Here is a 19,441-nt window from a genome sequence, read left to right on the forward strand (position 1 = left end):
AACCATGGTTTAATGCTCTCGAAAGCATAAAGTCTGAGTGCAGAAGTTTGAGCGCCCCAGGACGAAACACCAGGTGTGTTAGAATGTGGGACAGCACACTGCAGTTATGTGATGTGGTACAGGCAGAGGAGCAGAGGACCCCCAGGACGTGTGTGTGTGTGTGTGTGTGTGCAAAGGGGACCTGTGATGTGAGTGTGTGGGGGGAGAGGAAGGGGGGACAGAGCTTTGCTACACGTCAGTGCCTATGACATCATCACACATCCGCAGAGAATCCTAGATCAAGTTGTCTTTTATGAATCCCAAACTTAACGTGGAACATCACATACATCATACTTAGACCTGATTTTATTCGTAGGCACGCTTTATAAATGAGACTCTTGACTAAGTCTAATAAAATGGGATTGGCAAATGGACCCACAGATTTCCCATTTTTACCTAAGAGCATGGTGCGACCGTCTCCGAGAGGGTAGCGCTGGTAGCGGGGCACAGCAAACGGGGGTAACCTGTGAAAGGTTGGCTGCAGCAGGGGCTCCAGTCTGGAGGCTGAGGGGTCCGAAGGGTAAAACAGGTTGAAGATCTGAGAGCAGGCAGGGCGAAGCTGGCTCACTGTCAACAAAAACAAATGTTTCTGTAACAAGTCAACCTGTATATTTAATTATTCATTACATTCTAGTGTTGTTGTTGGGCAGGAATCACTGAAAAAAACAAAACTAGTTCATTGCAAATCTGACAAAACAGACCATTAATTGCAACGAACCACCAGCCAACCAATGCTGAAACACTGAATAAGAGGTTAACACTTAAATGTCAATGACAATGCTGTAATCCTGATGCGCCCAAACATTTAATGCATACACGGGATTATTCATTATTTTCTATCCCTTGTTTGTCTTTTTAGATCATCACTTTGCATCTATGTCTATTGTGTTGATTTAAAGAAAAAATAAAATATAATTCTCCAACCAGCGGGGACCAATTTCAATGTCCCGGAGTCATGTGGTCCACAGTCCACATATGGTTGCACGTGTCTTACCTTGGACATTGGGCAGCACAGTCCTCCTCATGGCCAGCACCAGACCCAGTGGACAGCCCAGCAGGAAACAGTCAGACACCTCAAAGTCAAAACGGCCTGGATTCAACACCAGACTGGTATTACTGCCACCACGCAGCTCCACTCCCTCCTTCATCAAACTGAAACAGACATTTGAGGGAAAATGAGGGAGAACTGGGACTCAAATGAATCCCAAAGTGAATTGATGAAACCAAAGTAAATGTTTTGCTGTGGCAAGTAATGTTTGTAGATTTTATCCTCAGCAGTGATTACTTTGTGAAATACACAAAGGAATTCCCTGCAGTGAAGCCAACAAGTCCCCATCAAAGTGAGCACTGGGAGAGGGATTAGCTCCTGCTCTCCTGTCCCCTTTAAGAGCCATGATCAATACTGCATTTGTGTTTCCTCATGCTGCTGCTGCTCTCTCTAAAGTTCACCCCTTCATTCTGTTGTGTAACCATCAGCCTGTTGTTTACCCTCATGTCCACTACTGTGAATGTCAGCGAAATAGATTCCTGGTTGTAAATATGTAGAACAACAATGAATAATAGTAATATTTACTTCATAATTAAATCTGAATAAATACATACATGGAGATGCCAGATTTTCCAAGAGCAAGCCCCACAAAAATAATTTGTAAAAATATGCTTAGAACGTTAAACCTTGTGTGCCAAAAATCACCTAATTTATGTCCTGCTGCTCAGGAAGAAAACCAAAATAACACAACCCGAAACTCTCAAACTTTGCAAGGGCCTTTCCAAGAGAGGAAGCTCAAAGTCGCTATAAAGAGGAAGACTTGGCAACTCTGGTCTGGAGATGCTTGTCACAGTGAAGGACAGGAGGACACTGGACAATCTACTCTGTTCTCTCCACCTTTAACATTCCACTGGACATTAGAGGAGCAGAAAAGCTCATTCTCCAACAAGCTCCAACAGCAGATTGAACATTGATAACAATAACTCACCTTTATGTAATAGATAACCTTATGTTATGTCAAAGCCACCATTTTCTTCTGTGCACTGTACGACCCCATTCGGTATAGCCTATTTTATATTCACTCTATTTTATTTTAATGTAAAATCTGCTTAATTGTGATTCAGCTACTTTGATTATTCTGAATTGTATTACCATTTATTTACTTTTTTTTATCTTTCCAAATACATTGTAATGTGTGAGCTACTGTACTGTAAGTAATTACCCTTGTGGATCAATAAATTCAGTCTAGTCTTCAGTCTAGGACGCATTCACACTTATCGTAATTGGGCCAATTTTGTCTTGACGTGGATTTAGTTTTGTCCTGTTCTAGTCCTTCAGTGGCATTACGGTCACTTAAAACTGTTACTATTGGTTCATCTCAATAACTGTTAACCAATTAAAAGCGCTTACATTTTATCATTCATTCCCTGACCTACGCACTTCCTGGGTCCCTTGGTGCTGTGTTATTGATGTGCTCTTTAATAAGGTTCGATAATGTAGTTTTGCTCTAGATGTTTCTGTGGTTCAGTGCCGTGGCCTTTCACCTGGTGCTGCTTAGGTTAACGCTCCGATGTGATCTCGACTGCTAGTGTGGTACGTCCCGAGCTAGAAATATTTGCCGGTAGCCTTGTGGAGTATTTTCAGATGTAATGAAGTAAATGAAACTTGGGAGCTGCGGTGTGCGCTGGAGCAATTGCCTTGCACTTCCTTTTTTATTATGGTCCAGTTTTTTCCCTGTTTATGTCTAGACCCAAGGAACACAAAATTAATCCTAACTACTTCTTTCTAAACATGAACTTATGTTATGATCACATCGATTGAACATGAACTGTGACAGCATCAATTGATTATGAACTAAACCTGTTTGATGGTTAATATTACAATACCCACCTTAACTAGTAATTATTTAGTTTTGTCCTGGTTTAGTTCCAATTGTGATGTGGTGAATGTGCAAGTGTGAAATTACATGAAATAATTAAAATACTGGATGCCAGATTTAACATTAAGTTTTAGCTTTAAGATCACAGGCAAGTAGTACTTGCATACTACTGCTACAAGAAAAGGGGTAGTTGGGTTTGATGTAGAATTGTCAAAAAATCAATACACAAATATGAATTAATGCCGCAATTATCAAAATGAGATGGAAAAGAAAAATTAAATGGAACAAATTTGAACATTTCCTGAAGTTCTTGACCTATACCAGCACTAATACTAGTACTAGGATTGTGACAACACTATGAGGCTCAGTCAGGGGGAGGTGTGTGTGTGTGGACTACACACAATATACACTAATCCAAGCAGCTACTGGTGTGAAATGAGGGATAATGTCCTGGAAAGCAGATTTAATAAGGTCTCTTGGTGCGGGGATTTTCCACCAGGGCTAATAAAGGAAGCAAGCGTTATGAAGAGCAGAGGTTTTCCACAGAAGAGCCACACTCAGGCTTAATCACGATGGATTCAGTGAAAATATACAGAAAAGCCAAAGTGTCACAAGTGAAGACATGAGCGCCCAGTCTGGCCTAAATTGCAATGTTGTAAGCCCCATCTACATGCCAACCTAGTTGTATCCATTAAACCTAACCTGAGCCAGCTAATTCATCTGCACACAGTCACAGAGGCTATTTTAAAGCAGACAGGGAAGGGCGGAACAGACAAGCTGCAAATATTGATAAAGAAGCAGAGCCAAGCAGAATGACATATTGTTAGATGAGGGGTGCAGGGAAGCATCTGGCTCTAGATGAACCTGTAACACATGTCAGAGACACACCGGAAGATGGATGATTTGGTAACACTTCATAATAACTACACCTTTAATAGCCTTAATAAAGCATGAACAAATTCTTTATACATAATGAACAAAAAGGAAGACAAATAAATGAATATAAATATACGTTAAGAGATCTCCCATGAAAAATGGCACAGTTTATCAAGCTGAAGAAAAAAAGGAATATCTAGATAATATTTAATTTACATTTAAATTCAAGGTAGTGAAATTGCATTATGCTCGAAATGTTCCACTTTTTTGCAATGCAATTAATCAGAGCTATGGAAAAAGACCCATACTTACATACTCTAGTATTCTGTGTGATTGGTCATACCTGGAGAAGAAGCCTCGCTGTTCTGCAGAGGACGTGTCACCATCAAAAGAGTCGCTCTGCTTGCGGCTCAGAGAGGGTCCGCCTTGGCTGTTGTTTGGAGCAGAAATGTCAATATTGCTTTTGCTCAGTCTCTTACTGGAACTCAACCCAAGACTGGACTCTATCTGGGGCTCTGAGTTGTCCTGTGTGGAGAGCAGGTTAGAAATGTTGTGACTGAAATATATTTATGAAAAATACAGTTCCGTTGATTATCTCATCATTATGCAACGTGTAAGAGAATGTTATACACAGTAGAGACATTGTCATCAACATGGATTCTAGAAGAAAATGGGAAAGAATTTGAGCAATTTCAACTCAGCTTTGACTTGCATTATATTCTTTTGTGTACATTTCTTCAGCAAGTGTCTCACTTTGCTTTAATTTACCACAGTCCATTTCCCATTCAATGCAGTCAAGATTAAAAATGGCTATGAAAATCACTGGACAAGGGAGTGAGCCCAAAAGCTTGAATCCAAAAGTAAAGACAAAGAAGTTCTTTCTTGTTGTTTTTAGTTCAATAGCCAATGGTTGGAGGATTAGGATAATTAGAATGAAGTAAATATAACTTTATTAGCTTTTTTGTATAGGCCGAAATCACATTTCATATAACTGGCCAAAGCTAACAAAATCTTATGATGTTCAAGTTTCTGGGAGGTGCGCCAAAGTTGTGTTTTCACTTTGTTTGTGCTCTTTAATGAACTATTTTGAAAGGACATGGTATGACAGGCATGTCATCGTAATCATCATTTTACTGCGATGTCTTCAAAAAACTCTTCACACGTCCCATTACCAGAGTAGAGCCTTACCTTCAGGCTTTCAGTGCTGTTATTTCTGCTGCTGTTGTTTGGGCTGCCAGTCCTGTGATGGTTACTGAAGCACAAGGCGTCAAAGCACAGCACGCCACCCACACAGTCTCCCATCAGGCAGACCTGCACAAAATACACATTTCAATTCGACACAATGTATCAGAGGCAGAAGGGGCTTAATCACAGGAAGCCATAGACGCAGAACTGAAAAATGATTGTGGATTAAACAAGAAAACAAATAATTTCAAAACGTCAGGGAGCCTGGTTCAGACAATAGAGAGGCATAATGATAATAAATACAGCATTTTATGTACAATGAGTTACTCACGGGTCCGTCTGCTGGACATTTGATTTTTGTTTTGAAAGGGAAAACCAAAATTAGAAAACAACCCATTTTCCACTTTCCGATCTCAAAACCAAATAGAAAATAGAGAAATAACCAGTTTTTCAGTTTTCGTTGTTAAAATAAAAATGTGAAAACGGAAAAATTTTCCGTTTTCACATTTTTATTTTAACAACGAATGAGTCATTATTTAATTTCTTACTGAAGCAAAAATTTGTACTGAAATAAAACTGACCTTGGCTGGCATTGACACTTTCTACACATAGAAAACTCAAGGCCAAGGTCCACAATAACTATTTGCCGGATTGCTTGAAAACAGCACCTTTGAATTAAGAGGTCTTTCTTTAGAGAAATTCTTTCCAACTCTAAAACTACTATTCAGACACAATAAATAATTCTGCTCGACACAATATCCCATTGTTCCAGTGTCCAAGCACAGCCGCAGAGCAGGAGCCTGGGGAGAGGGTCAGAACACACGCTGGTCAGATGGTCAGTCGGCACTAAGGCCACAGCAAAGTCCAGGAAGAGCCTGGCGCACCTACCCACTGAACAAGAGCCAGTTTTAACACTAAAAGCTTTGGTCGAGTTTTGTCTGGGACAATAAGTTTAGCAAAAGTTAAATCTAGGGACGGGCAGACGAGACTGGGTCCATCGTTATGATGCAAAAGATACAAGATACAAGATACAAAAGCGCCACACATGAGGTGGAGGCATCGACGAGAGAGTCATTGTAAAAGATACATATGCTCAGGACAGACGTGTGCAGAGGCAGATAGCGCGTTGATGTCTAGGGACGGTCAAACATGGGGATCTAAAAGCGATGTGCTCATCCCGAAGACACCTGGCAATCTCAAATTAATATTAGAAAGAGTGTCTGGAGTATCTGCCAGTGCGGTCCAATAGATTTGGTTTTATATCTGGCGGATCACTAAGCACGGACAAAATGTATGATTCATGCGAGCAAAATTGTTATTGAATGAATAGGAATGAAGGTTTGTGATTTATGTCACGTCTCTGTGATTTTAATGCATTGGTTTCCTTTTGTGTGAAGCACTTTGAATTGCCTTGTGTACGGATTGTGCTCCACAAATAAACTTGCCTTGCCACAATGGTCCATTAGTCTATTGTATTACATTTTTGTTTTGCCATGCAGTCGTAGGCTTTTAAATTCCATTTACTCGGCTAATTCCCACAGAGAATGACTGAAGTGAAGATCCACTCTTTTAGGACAACAGGAACAAGGTGGGCCTATCGTGAAAAGGGCCTATTCACCTTATTCTGGAAGCCCATCTGGGCGCCGCAATACTATGTAATCCTTCTTCTTTATTAGTTAACATAGGGCTGCAGAACTCAAGAGAAAATAAGTTCTACACAGACTAAAAAGCTATTTTTGGGCCGCCCATGGAAATCGGTGCATTGTTGACTTGTTGGTCAAATGAACATTGGACATTTTACATAAATCAATGTACTTTAGAGCATATTTTAGTGGCGATATCCAAAGCGAGGTGCGATTACAACGGAAGTCTGTTATGTGTTAAATAAAAAGCATACCAAGAGCTTGTTGTAGTCACATGACATTTCTCGAACGGTAAATATAATGTAAAATCTAATTCTATGAGCTTATGTTACAGCAGTGTTCCGTTAACCTTAATTAACTTACAAAGTATTGAATTGTATTGTATTTTGATTGATTGACGCATGTTTGAGTAATCCTTTATTGTCTTGCATTTAAAGCTCGAGTGTTCACCCTCCTATTAAAAAAGCCAAAACATTTAATGTAAAAGTGTTCAAATAATAAAAACTCAAATTAAAACACACTCTAGCTATAATTAAAAGTAACAAAGAGTAGGCGGGGCTTATCAGTTCAGACGTCATTAAGTCTTTTTAGTGCAATATTGCAGTTTACAATGTACAGAATATAAAATAATGATCTACTGTATGTTTGCTATAGTTTAATACTCATTACATTAAAAAAAAGACTTCTTTGAGTTGAAGATACAAAGACATTTTATGTTTTCACACACATGGCCCGTTCATTTAGGGCACTCACACTCACCTGACCAGTGAAGCCCTGCCCGTCCTCAGTCTGAAGAAAGCTGTGGTACACCAGATTGGCCCGTGCAATCACTGTCGCCACAGCGTCTTGGTATCGAGGTGAAACGATGGCGAGCAGAGGGAGGGCTGCCAGAGGGAGGTGGTCCACACTGCTGGACACACAGCTCTCATCGTAGCTGTACGGGTTCAGACTGAGAAGAGAACACAAGAGACAAGTGTTATTCAGGCACAACATCATGACGAATGATGTTGTGAGGATTTGACATTTAATTCAGGTTGTGTTGAAATTAGTTTCTGCAATTCTGTTCAAAATGTTCAGTTAAATCATAGTTACTAAATGAATAAAATACAAAGTAGGGGCAAAAAAACGAACGTGTTAAAGCGTTGCATAATTTTTTCATTTTAATTGCGTTAAAATAAATTGATGCATCCATTCATTTGACTCTCCTCGGCCCCTGTATGTCTGTGCTCACCGTGGTTACAGAGCTGCCGCATGCACTCCACGTACTGCGTCGTGTGCTACGGGTCTTTGATCCGCGGGGCGCAACGGGAACGGTGAGTTTATGCAGGGAAACGTTCTACATCTGCTGCCTGGTTTTTGACTCATGTGTAGTTTTTATGTGGAACAATCTCAAGTGTAATAGCAAAAATGCTAATTCATTGGGAAAAAAAGTCCAAAAGTAGTTCTGAACTTTGAACTACTCAGTCTCCACTGACAGGGGCCTTGGTGTAAGTCTGAGAAAACCTTGACGTCAGAAAAGAGTCACAAATGACCAAACTGCCTTGACTCCTTGAAGTGTTCTTTTGGAAAGCATTTCAGATTGTTGCTGCCCTGAACTCTCCTTGAGCTGTTTCGTGTCTCTCACCGTCCATCATTGCTCTGATTACAGAACATAGCAACAATTTAGACCTGATGTTGAAAAGTGTCAGCACACCAATCGCCTGGTGACACAGAAGGGCACAGCCTGGTCTCAACAGTGAGGATGTGTGCCAGAAACCTATCAAGATCCACAATACTGGAAGATTACTGCATTATCCTGCCCTTTTATATTTGCCCTTTCCATATCAGCGAGCAACTATGTCATAGCAACCCGTCAATTAATGGAAACATTCTACACACCAGACAGTAGGACAGACACAGAGGTACAGTTTCTACTGCAATCTAAGGTACAAAGAAGTGGCAGTTACAAGAAACAAACAGTGAAGCAGGTAATTATCTCACTCCCTCACACTTTGCTTTCTATGGTGCAGCAATTCCATATGCTGGCAGTGAGAAAGGTGTTTAGTGAGTAGGTTCAACTTAGAATTGCCAAAGTGTGAGGATTATCAAGATGCTGATCGATAAGAGTGATTATTACCGTACTTTTTTCCCACGCTTTGAACGCTGTGGTCATTACAACGGTGCATCTAATTTATAGATTTTACTGGCTAACGGCCACCGGGGGGCGATCCAGCAGGAAGCGCAAGCATTTCACCCACTTGAGCTCATCATAAACAGGAGAATGAATAGACCAGGCTTTAGCTCCTCAGGTAAAATAAACACTTTGGGAAGGATCATATCAGTCAGAGTGCAGTTGTCAGGTTTTCCTTTTATTTAACATTCATAATCATAAACAAGCTCAAATGTAGAGAAAAAAATATCCAATAATGTGTCTTATCTCAAACAAACCTTTTTACTACTTGATTAAAGCCTAATTAATTGTTCATTTATTCATTCATTTAAAACCCATAATTCAATTGATTCATTTTTTACATTTTAACTGTATGTCTTTAAAGGTTACTTTTCACTTTAAGTACATTTATGATGGTGCACTTTCATACTTAAGTAAAGGAGTAATTTTTAAGATGTAAAAAGTAAACATTTAATTTGAGTTGGAAAAATGTGTCTTTGTAGTATTATCTTCTACACATTTTATTAAGAGCAGAAAACTTTAACAAAGTTCATTTTGTCTTTTTTTGTTTAAATTCATAAACTAACTAGTATTCTTTTCAAAGACAATAGGTTTGAGACAGTAGGTGTTTTGGACAGTTCTTAACATGGCTCGCAGATAGCAGCCGAAACAGTAAATACATCTCAAATCCTATTGTCTTTAAAAGGAAACCTGGTTTAAGAACAGTATATTGTAGAGGGAATTTGTTCAAGAACAAATGGGATTTTTATTGCACTAAAATATTTTACAGCTAAAGATTAAATTGTAAACTTTCAACATTAATTTCAAATATCTTTATACCTTTATTTAAGCAAGAAAAGAAAAATAATCTGCACGTTTCAGGCTTTGTAAACAAGTGTTTACTGAATAAAAGAAAACACACATTAACATTCAAACTGGTTGTGTGAGACAGACAGAGCAGGCTCACGATCCACGGGACAAGAACAGAAGAGAAACACCTGGCACAGTGCTCCACCAGGTGAGGAGCTCTGGTACGTGGCATAATTAACTGATTATGCAAACACTCGTTGGCTTTATTAATTCGATTCATATCCTGCCTATCCACAACCCACTGAGTTTACTTACAACATCTTAACATCTTTGAATTTGTGACATTATATTTAGGGTAAATGGATTATAATCTGAGTTTGCAATCCCATCACCATCTCCTGTTAATGGCTGTAATTACTCACAATATTTACATCATTTCCATACATTATTCTGCTAGGTTTTGAAAAATATATGTCGTAAAAGCCACCGGCTGTAGAGCACCCTCAAGTACAAAAACAAATGTAAGTATTGCTGGACGTAACAATGGAGAAAATCATTCTTTCCTATACAATAAGAGTCAATTGTAGAAAACCCAATGTTGGCATTTGGTTACATATTTTGACTCAAAGTAAATCAAAAAGATAAAGAGAATCAACACAGACTATTATAAGGTTTCTGTGAAGAATGACAATGAACAAAAGGAACACCAATTTGATGTCACACTTCAAGCAACAAGATTTTAATTCCCACATTCTTTAATACTTTAATGCGATGGTCTCCAAGGAGCACATGAACGCTGCATTAGACCCTGATGCCCCGATGTAATAATCCTTTCAACAGAAACGGTGAGAGACGGAGAAGATTAAAAACCAAATGAGGTTCATCTCATCTAACCTTGAGGTGGATTCTTGTGGCTCTGTACTTATATAATATAGGTCTGACAGATTAGAAGAGAACTGTTTAATGGATGGCTTGTGCAATCGGTGAGAAATGCACCAATCCGTATACTCCTTTTTAATGAGGGAGAGGGCCCAGGAATAGGCACAGAGCGACTATAGCATCAATCATGAAAGTCTTCTCCGGTGGTGGATACAGCCAACATCGTCAGCAGCCTTTCTACACTGAGAAAATGCCACACCTAAGTCAATTTGAACCTTTCAGACGTCCCCAAAGCAAAACTGTTTCACAAACTTGTTCCAAAGTTGTCTTTGCTTTGAAAGGTCGACAATATTTCCTGATGCTGTTAAATTTGGGAGAAAGATGCTTATTTGAGTGAAAGTAACATCATGAATACACATTATCCTGACGTACACCATGGTCAGTGAGTATTCCAATGCTGCAGAGGGTTTAGGCTGCGCTCCATTTGTCCTCGGAGGTCGCAACTCGGACTACAGAGAGTGCCAGTGGTAAAGTCGTACAAAATATGTATAAATATTACAGTTCATATACTGTAACGACTCAAATTAAAATAATATAAACCAGGAAAATGCTCAAGTCAAAATGTGGATCCAATTACTGGTAGGTTAAATGTCTTAACCGGAACAGTCTTGCAACATTTGTAAGTTAAAAATTAACATTTGAATGTGAATTTCTGCTTATTAGCTCTGTGTAAACCTTTTAGCACAGCAGTGCATTTACCGTATAGCAGAGCATCTGTAATCGGGTCTTAAAGGTTCGTCCCGACAGGACCGAAGCTTGACAGAATTAGACTCAAGTCTGACAAGCGAGATCCGGCTGGCTTTACCTTTCAGCTCTAGTGCAGAGGCTCAACGATTGCACAGGAGCAGGTTCATAAACAGCGGGTGGACAGTAGAAAGAAACTAAAGGGAGAAATAACACAAGGACATTTGAACTGTCGGATCTCACACTTTGTCCAGACGCAGGGAGCAGGCATGTTGGATTGTTTAACGATTAAAGATGAGATGAGCTGAGATGATCCAAATGAGCTGTGTGTGCATTTGCATGTAAAGTCGGATTTAGACGACTTTATTGATCTTATAGGCAAAAAAATACTTATATTTCCAATATTGATACAGTGCAACTACTGTTTAATTATTGATTTTTCCATATCCCCAGGGGAAGCATACACATCACTAGATTTCGACTTTGTGTTATAATAGGCCCATAGTGAGTGCTGACACCGCCTGTGTGTGTTGTCTTGACACCCTGCACAGTGGTTTCATTATAGTGCCGGGCTAATAATGAACTCTGAGAGCCTCTCAGAGAGCAGCAGTCACCCGTAATGCACATGGCAACAAACATGACACGTACTGGAAAACCCTCTCCACAGAGACTTCTTCCAGTGCCCCAGGATTTATCAGACACTTAGTCCAATGTGTTCTCTCTGTTTATATGAAGTTTTTTCCCCCTTTAAATGTGCTAAGAGACTTCATCACCTTCAGCGCTGTAGTGTGATTTTTAATTTATTAAGACAAAGCCACAGTGAGAGTAAAATTAGGCGTGCAGCAGCAGCCGCGCGGGGTGGAGTCCTGTCTCTGGTGTGTTTATGTTGGCACACGAGTAATGAGACTTTGCACACCCACGGGTCCAACACTGTCATTAGCACAAACACTGTTAACCGGCAAAAGTGGAGTAGAAAAAGTGTTGCGAGCTGTGTGGGCGTGCTCAGAGCCAACTGACTGTGCATATTGTGAGAGCGGAAAAACCTGGAGCGACCTGGAAAAGCTTTTGGTTTTTGAGGGTTACGCAAGAAAGATATGCACTGTATTTACAACCCGCAAGCCAGTTTACAGAATCAATTCATCTACTGAGATTTTCACGCACAACCATCTAAAACATGTAAAAAATATGTATATTTCAGCTGATTGTGCGATCATGTCAACCACAATTTGAAATAGGCTGCTCAGTTTTATAGTTTTATGGCTTGTGGAATCTGCCTTTGACTTTCTGTTCATCATTAACGGCCAAAGAGTAGTGGCACTGGTTCATCACCTTATTTTTATGTAATTGTTTTAGTTAACAGGTGTTTTAAAGTTGCTGTATTTTCCAAAGCCCTGTGCCATTCATCAGGACATGCTTGGTAAAACTGTAAAACTGGTCATAAATGCTATAAAAATGGAAATTTTAATTATATTGTGAATATCGTTTTATGGTTGTACTGTATAACGTTTTAATATTGTAAAAAATACAACAAAAAGAGCTGATTGGAAATAAAAACAAAAAACGTCATGTCATATTTTTGCACTTTTGTGATTCATTTGACAAGACATTTCACATTTAACCTCAACTAATACGTTTAAAGACATGTTTGAATATTGAATCTGAATAATGTTTTAGGGATTGTGAACATTACGTGAACGCTAATTGTCTACTTCACTGTGGTTAATCTATAGTAGAATGATTATGTGCTCTGGGTGAAGTCTAGATTGTGCCACAGATGAAAAATGGAAAGGAATTGTGAAAGTCTCGGTTCGACTGTATAATGCATGTGGCCATTAGCGGCACATAGCACTTTGGTATTAACTGTGGCGAGCGGCTGTGGAATGTCTCCTGTATGTTTCATGCGGACTGATGTGAGGAAGCCAAGTGGAGGGGAATCAGCAGAGCACACACACACACACACACACACACCCGGCTGCCAACCCCGCCCCCTCAGCCCCGCTTATTAACGACACTCTCAACACAGAAATTAAAGAACGGGGATGTCAAGCTGTCGCAGATAAAACCAGCGAACAACTCGAGGTGCGACAGCAAATGCGAAATGCAAATCGAAGCAGATCAAATAAGAAGGAGCCGCTCGTTTACTACTTTTTTTACTACTTCTGATTTTGTAGTTAACAGGAGAAAACAAATGGCTGGTGTGTGACATAATAACCAAACACTGAACTAAACAGATCAGTTTAGCCTCAATCAAAAGCATTATATCGTCTTCTAATTTCAGATGAGGAGTGATGTGATGGCCTTTGGGGGCAAAGCTATTCAACAAAACTATTAAAATGGATGCGCATAAATATTCCTCATGGTTAAATGATGCCTGAGAATGAGAAATGTCATGAGCATACTAATTAGCTTTGCACTGTCTGCGCTCTGGTCCTTGGTCAATATTTGTCCTAATTAACCTTTTCTATCCTTCAGCCATGCATTCTTCCCATCATGTCAATTCCAGTAGAATTTGTCAAAAGGACTTCCTAATCAGCAAACCTATGCACCTTTTTCATTGTGTCTCTACAGCCATTAAAGCCACCACCACCACACAGGCTCTGAGGAGAGGTGAATGTGGAGAGTGAACAGGGTTTAAGGAGGGAACAAAGAACCAGACTCAAGTCACATAATTACTCCTTGTGATTGATAAGCACCTATGTGGGGCTGCAACAATAATTGAATGATAATGGCAGTGCTGTCACAGTTAATCGTATAGCATGCTTTAAAATCATTGCCGGTATTTAATGTCTATTTGGAAGCATATTTTCTTAATAAAGGTAGATAATGTTTTTTTTTAAGTTTTGGCCAGTGTGCGACTTATACTTATATTTATACTTATATACTTATACTTACACTCCGGAGCGACTTATATGTGATATTATTTGTTATTTTCACACTTTCACTCTTTTTCTTCTCTTATATGCATTTTTTGGCTGGTGCGATTTATACTCCGGTGCGACTTATAGTCCGGAAAATACAGTAATTATTTCACAAATCTAAATTTGTTTAAAAGCCCAACTAACTAGACATTGTATTTTGTGTTGAATCTGTGTCTCACATGTTTCAGGTAAATGTACATGACCAAACACCAAGTTTATTGTGTTAAAGACCCATAATAAGAGTGTGGCTGGCTCTGATGGCCTGGCGTCTACAGTTGTGCTGTTGTTGTTTGGTGAAATGTTTGACCCTTGTTTTAACATTCACATGCAAGTTTTAGTCCACGCTGTTCAAATCCAGATCATCACTGGTCTTTGGTTTGATCTGCTTCTCCGCAGAATAGAATGAAGTCGTTGCTGAGATCTGGAGTGACAAAAATAAAACTTGACCATGTGATGTCAGCGCTGCTCCTCCTTTGTTCAGCTAAAACATCCTTGCATAATCAAAAAGAGCGTGTTTGGTCAAAACAGACCAACAGATTCAGCGTCAATCTCTGATTAATGCGTCAATGCAAGTTAGTGTGTGAACTTTGACAGAGCTAAATAATAGTTGGCTAATTGTAATCTTTGCTGTACATCTTTGCTGTATCTCGATCATCGTAATCTTTATCTGGACTATACAGACTCTAAAACACATGCAAACAGATGTTTTTAAAGATGCATTATTAAATCAAAATGTCGAAAATAATACACTTTATTTGTAAATATTCTATATTTTGAAGCCTTCTGTCAGCCATTTTCAACCTTTATTTGGTTGATAATGTGATTTAAAAGTTGCACAATAGAAATAATCATTGATTAGTCGACAAATCAAAAGAAAATATCACTGACTAATCAACTACTAAAATAATTGTCAGTTGCAGCGTTTACATCTAAGCATGAAATACGTCATTGAGATCTGTTCAAAGTCTTCTTATCTGAGAGCAACAAGTCATCTGAGAATTGCTTATCGCCCTGGACTGATCCAGATGACTAATCACTCAATAAGTTGTCCAAGATCAGTCTGGAGAAGACAGGATGACGCACACTATTCAAGTGCCTCTGAATGCATCTGAGTCAAACTGTGTCACAGCACAATTAATCCAGTGCCATTTGCTCAGGATGCTTCTGTTCATTAGATCAATAGGTCATTATGTTTACGACGGCTTATACTCAAACTAGGGATGTCAAAATTGTTAGGTTAATCAATAATCGTGATTGTTAAGGTCACAATATAATCGTAAGAATTAAATCATATCAATAGTGACTTTAGTGATTTCAGACGCACAATTAAGTGTTTTTTAATTCAATTATCGTCCAAAAATGCATCTTTTAATGTAAAGTATGGTACTTTTTATCTGACTGTTTTTGTAACATCTATTTTATTTTGAAGTTTGATTTTATAAAGCTGTACAGAGACTTGAGGAATAGTAATGTGACAATGGGAATTAAAGCAAATGCAAGATTTCACTGTGGTTTGATTAAGGTATTACTAATTGTGAAAAATCATTAAAATTTGAACACTAAATTTGATATTGTGACATCCCCACTGCAGACTTGTCCTTAGTCTGTAAAATGCAGTATCTTCTGTCCAACATGATTATACAAACGACTGCATTTAATTATGGACAATCTTGTTACTTTCTAGCTTTATCACACTTCAACAGTCCCAACAAAAGAATATAGTGTTTTAGTTTCTATTGCGTTCAATCACAGTTTTGTCAAGTGCACAGGTGTTGTTATGCAGATGGGTTTGAATGGTACATTAACTCCAGTAATGTGTCCATAACTGAGCGGACAGGTGCTTGGGGTTGTAAATACACCCGTCTGTGCTCTTCCACAGTGAGCAGCGTGAACAGAAGCCGGAGGAGATCTCCGTTTACAGCAGAGAAGTCTTCTTCACGCCGCATCAAGGGGGCAACAGGGCTTTTCCTGTCATAATGAAGGAAACCCACTATGAACCAGGTTAACCCAAGGCCAATGACACTGTTTACTGTGCCAGGATGTGTCAAGACAAAATCAAAGGGAACTCCGGGATGTGCCTAATTCCTATTGAACATTTGATTACCTTGTTTGATGAAGGCTGGCTTATTTATGTTCTTACCCATAAAGCAAGATAATGAGTTTAATGAGCATTTAAGATGGATATTTTGACTGGTTTTGGATGATTAAGCAAATGATTCAAATTAAAATGGTTCTTTTAATATTTTACTACGTCTGTAACATCATAATATCATTATAATGTTCATAAATAAAGCCATGTATTTCTTATCTTTTATAGCTGGCTTATCCCGTTCCCGAGCATAACCCTTTATGTCCTAACAGCATTTCTCGGATTGATTAGTAAGCTCTGGGTGCATTTCTGATGGATCCCTCGAATGAAGGCTTGAGATCAGCATAAAGTAGCACTAGATTCAGTAGTTATCTGCTTCCGAAGAGTGCACACGCTTTTTTGCTCGCTCCGCTTGCTATCGCTGCTTTCCTTATTTATTTTGCTTTTTAATCAGTTTTTGTCTTCCAAACATTTTTGCTTTAGACTTTTTCAAGTAAACCAAGGATTTTAAGAACATTTTTCCAGTTTTAACGACATATCTGACGCCAGCGACATGTCCGGGAGAAGAAGGGAGAACTGTGAACGCTGTCGGAAATATCAACAAGAAATTAATGAGCTGAAAACACGGATATTTGTTTTGGAATCTGAAAAAGTTCTTCACGATACCATTCCTGTGTCAACCGACGGTAAGAAGAGCACACTTTTTACAAGAAAAACTGCTACTTTCAACCTAAACCGCAGTGACTCTGTGTCGTTTCCAAAACTGTCTAAAAACCAGAAAGACCAGGCTGTTTCTTGGAACAAACTTGGAGCAAAGCCTAAACGATACAAAGATAACGTAAAGTCACCTAAAATACAGCTCACCAACAGATTTTTACCACTTTCAGAGATGGAATTAAATGAAAAAAGGAAAGATGACGTGGCCAAAATACAGCGAGGAGGATCTGCCAAGGTCACGCAGATTGTTTTGGTTGGGGACGGCGCGATAAGTCACGTGACGCATGAAAAGATAAACACACATTCTTTTCCAAGCGCCACTGTTTCTGAGATAACGTCACTCCTTCCAAATATTATGGCTAAGCATGGAGGAGCTAAACAGCTGATTGTGCACGTGGGTGCAGTGGACATGCGGCGGGAACAGACTGAAGTTTTGAAAAAAGACTTCTTGAAGTTATTCGACGTGCTTGATAAAATGAAAATCAAAACATTCATAAGTGGACCTCTTCCAAACATCGACAGGAGGATAAACAAGTTTAGCCGGCTTCTTCAGCTGAACACATCGCTGTCCAAAGAGTGTTCACCGAGAGGACTACACTACATTGAGAACTTCTATCTATTCTGGAAACGAGAGGACCTGTTTAAGAGAAATGGCCCCCACCTATGCAGAGGTGGAGTGAGGGTGCTGACAGAGAACCTGCTCCACGCTCTGAGGCATTGGACTGGGCCTGGACAGGGTCCTGAGCAGATAGTTAGAGAAGAGAGGAATGAGAGAAGAATTCCTGCTCCCTCAGCCAGAGACCGAGCCAATGTTTCAACATCAAAAGCACCACAACCTCAGCCTCCACCAAAGGATTCATCAGCAGCTGCTCCACCACCACCAGCAAAGGATTCAGCTCCAGCTGCTCCGCATTCACCTCCACCGCCTCCAGCAAAGGAACAATCTTCAAAGGCCTTGGACCCATCTGTGACAAGCCCAAACACATCCCTGTCATCGCCCCTGCCTTCACACCAGCCCTGGGTTCCCCCTGCAACATCTACTCCCACTAAAGATTCATCATTCTCCTTCTCATCTCCACTCTCACCCATGGGCCTTCCCAGCCATTTTGAAAGTCTGATCAAATCAGGCATTAAGATGGCTCCACTCACGCCCAATATAGCAAGGGCTATGCCAATACTTATCAACTCTTCCCTGCACAAGCCGACTACACCAACAAAAGGTGGTCCCAAACTCTCCTTGGCTACAAAAGCCCCACCACCCATCCAACCTCGCCTTTTACCTGGTATCTCCCATAGCTAGGATGCACTGGGTCTCAGCGTTGCCGGGACTTATTGTCACATTAAAAATCAAACCAACCCGGGGCCCTATGTAAAAAGAGCCCCCCCTAGTGCTATTTCTGTAGTCACATCATCACACAGATGGAAAAACAAAATGCGAGTCAGGCCCAATCTGAGAAATGTGATTCATATTCCCTGTGAAAAGATAAAGCCCAGTCTCACTGAAACTAGTCTGAAACTTGCTGTGCTAAATGTCAGATCCTTATGTAACAAATCTCTCTTAATTAATAATTTTATTTCTTCTTATAATCTTGATTTTATGTTTTTAACTGAAACATGGCTTGACAAAAACACAGGAAATGTAGTTCTGATAGAATCTGCTCCACCCAACTTTAGGTTTGAATCTGAAACACGAGAAAACAAAAAAGGGGGTGGAGTCTGTGCTGTCTTTAGAGATGAAATAATTACCGCAGGTTGTCTTTTGGGGTGTTTTCATCATTTGAGTATGTATCCTTTAAAATGGAGCTAAAACGGTCTCCATCCATTCTCTTCATTGTTTTATACAAGCCTCCCCAGCACTGCCAAGGTTTTATTGATGATTTTACTGAGATGCTTTCAGTCATATGCACAGACTTTGATGGTTTGGTCATTACAGGTGATTTCAATGTGCATGTTGATAATATTTGTGACAGAAACGCTAAAGAGCTTGATGCTGTCCTTGAAACCTTCAGTCTTACTCAGCATGTGAGAGGCCCCACCCACAGCAAAGGACACACTCTAGATCTCATAATTACAAAGGGGGTAAATATTTCAAATGTTAATGTGATCGATGTTGCTCTGTCTGATCATTTCTGTGTCTTCTTTGACCTGTCTGTTTCTCCCAAACCTCCGGTTGGTCCTGCAGTTGTTCAGAGGAGACACATAAGTGATGGCACAGGTGCACTGTTTATGGAAATGATAAACTTTGAAAATGTCTCATGTTCTAATGTAAATGATTTGTTGAACTCTGTTACATCTAGTGTTTTGAATGTTCTGGACACCATCGCCCCTATAAAGGCTAAAATGGTAAAAAATAAGCAGAAGGCGCCGTGGAGAAATGATGATTCGGTCAGGGCACAGAAAAGGGAGTGCCGCAGGGCCGAACGGAAATGGCGCAAGTCAAAGCTCCAGGTTCAAAAAGAGATTTACAAAGAAAAGCTGAACATGTACAACCTAATCTTATGTAGAACTAGGGAAAGATATTTTTC

At 39.7% G+C, this 19,441-nt stretch overlaps 1 protein-coding gene across 2 annotated transcripts in view; it reads right to left on the minus strand.

Annotated features, from left to right (window-relative positions):
* Nucleotides 1-19,441, minus strand: part of pitpnm3 (PITPNM family member 3) — an 89,736-nt gene that overhangs the window by 19,095 nt on the left and 51,200 nt on the right. For both annotated transcript variants that reach the window (XM_072464350.1, XM_072464349.1), the window contains exons 6-10: nt 7,370-7,559; nt 4,971-5,093; nt 4,126-4,307; nt 1,034-1,191; nt 436-606 (exon numbers count right to left, since the gene is read on the minus strand). In XM_072464350.1, the coding sequence (XP_072320451.1) occupies nt 436-606; nt 1,034-1,191; nt 4,126-4,307; nt 4,971-5,093; nt 7,370-7,559 (824 nt within the window). The remainder of the gene's footprint in view (nt 1-435; nt 607-1,033; nt 1,192-4,125; nt 4,308-4,970; nt 5,094-7,369; nt 7,560-19,441) is intronic.

The sequence above is a fragment of the Eucyclogobius newberryi genome, unplaced genomic scaffold (assembly GCF_026437365.1).
Source record: "Eucyclogobius newberryi isolate DKJ021-1_F unplaced genomic scaffold, fEucNew1.0.hap1 SCAF_10, whole genome shotgun sequence".
Taxonomy (NCBI): Eukaryota; Metazoa; Chordata; class Actinopteri; order Gobiiformes; family Gobiidae; genus Eucyclogobius; species Eucyclogobius newberryi.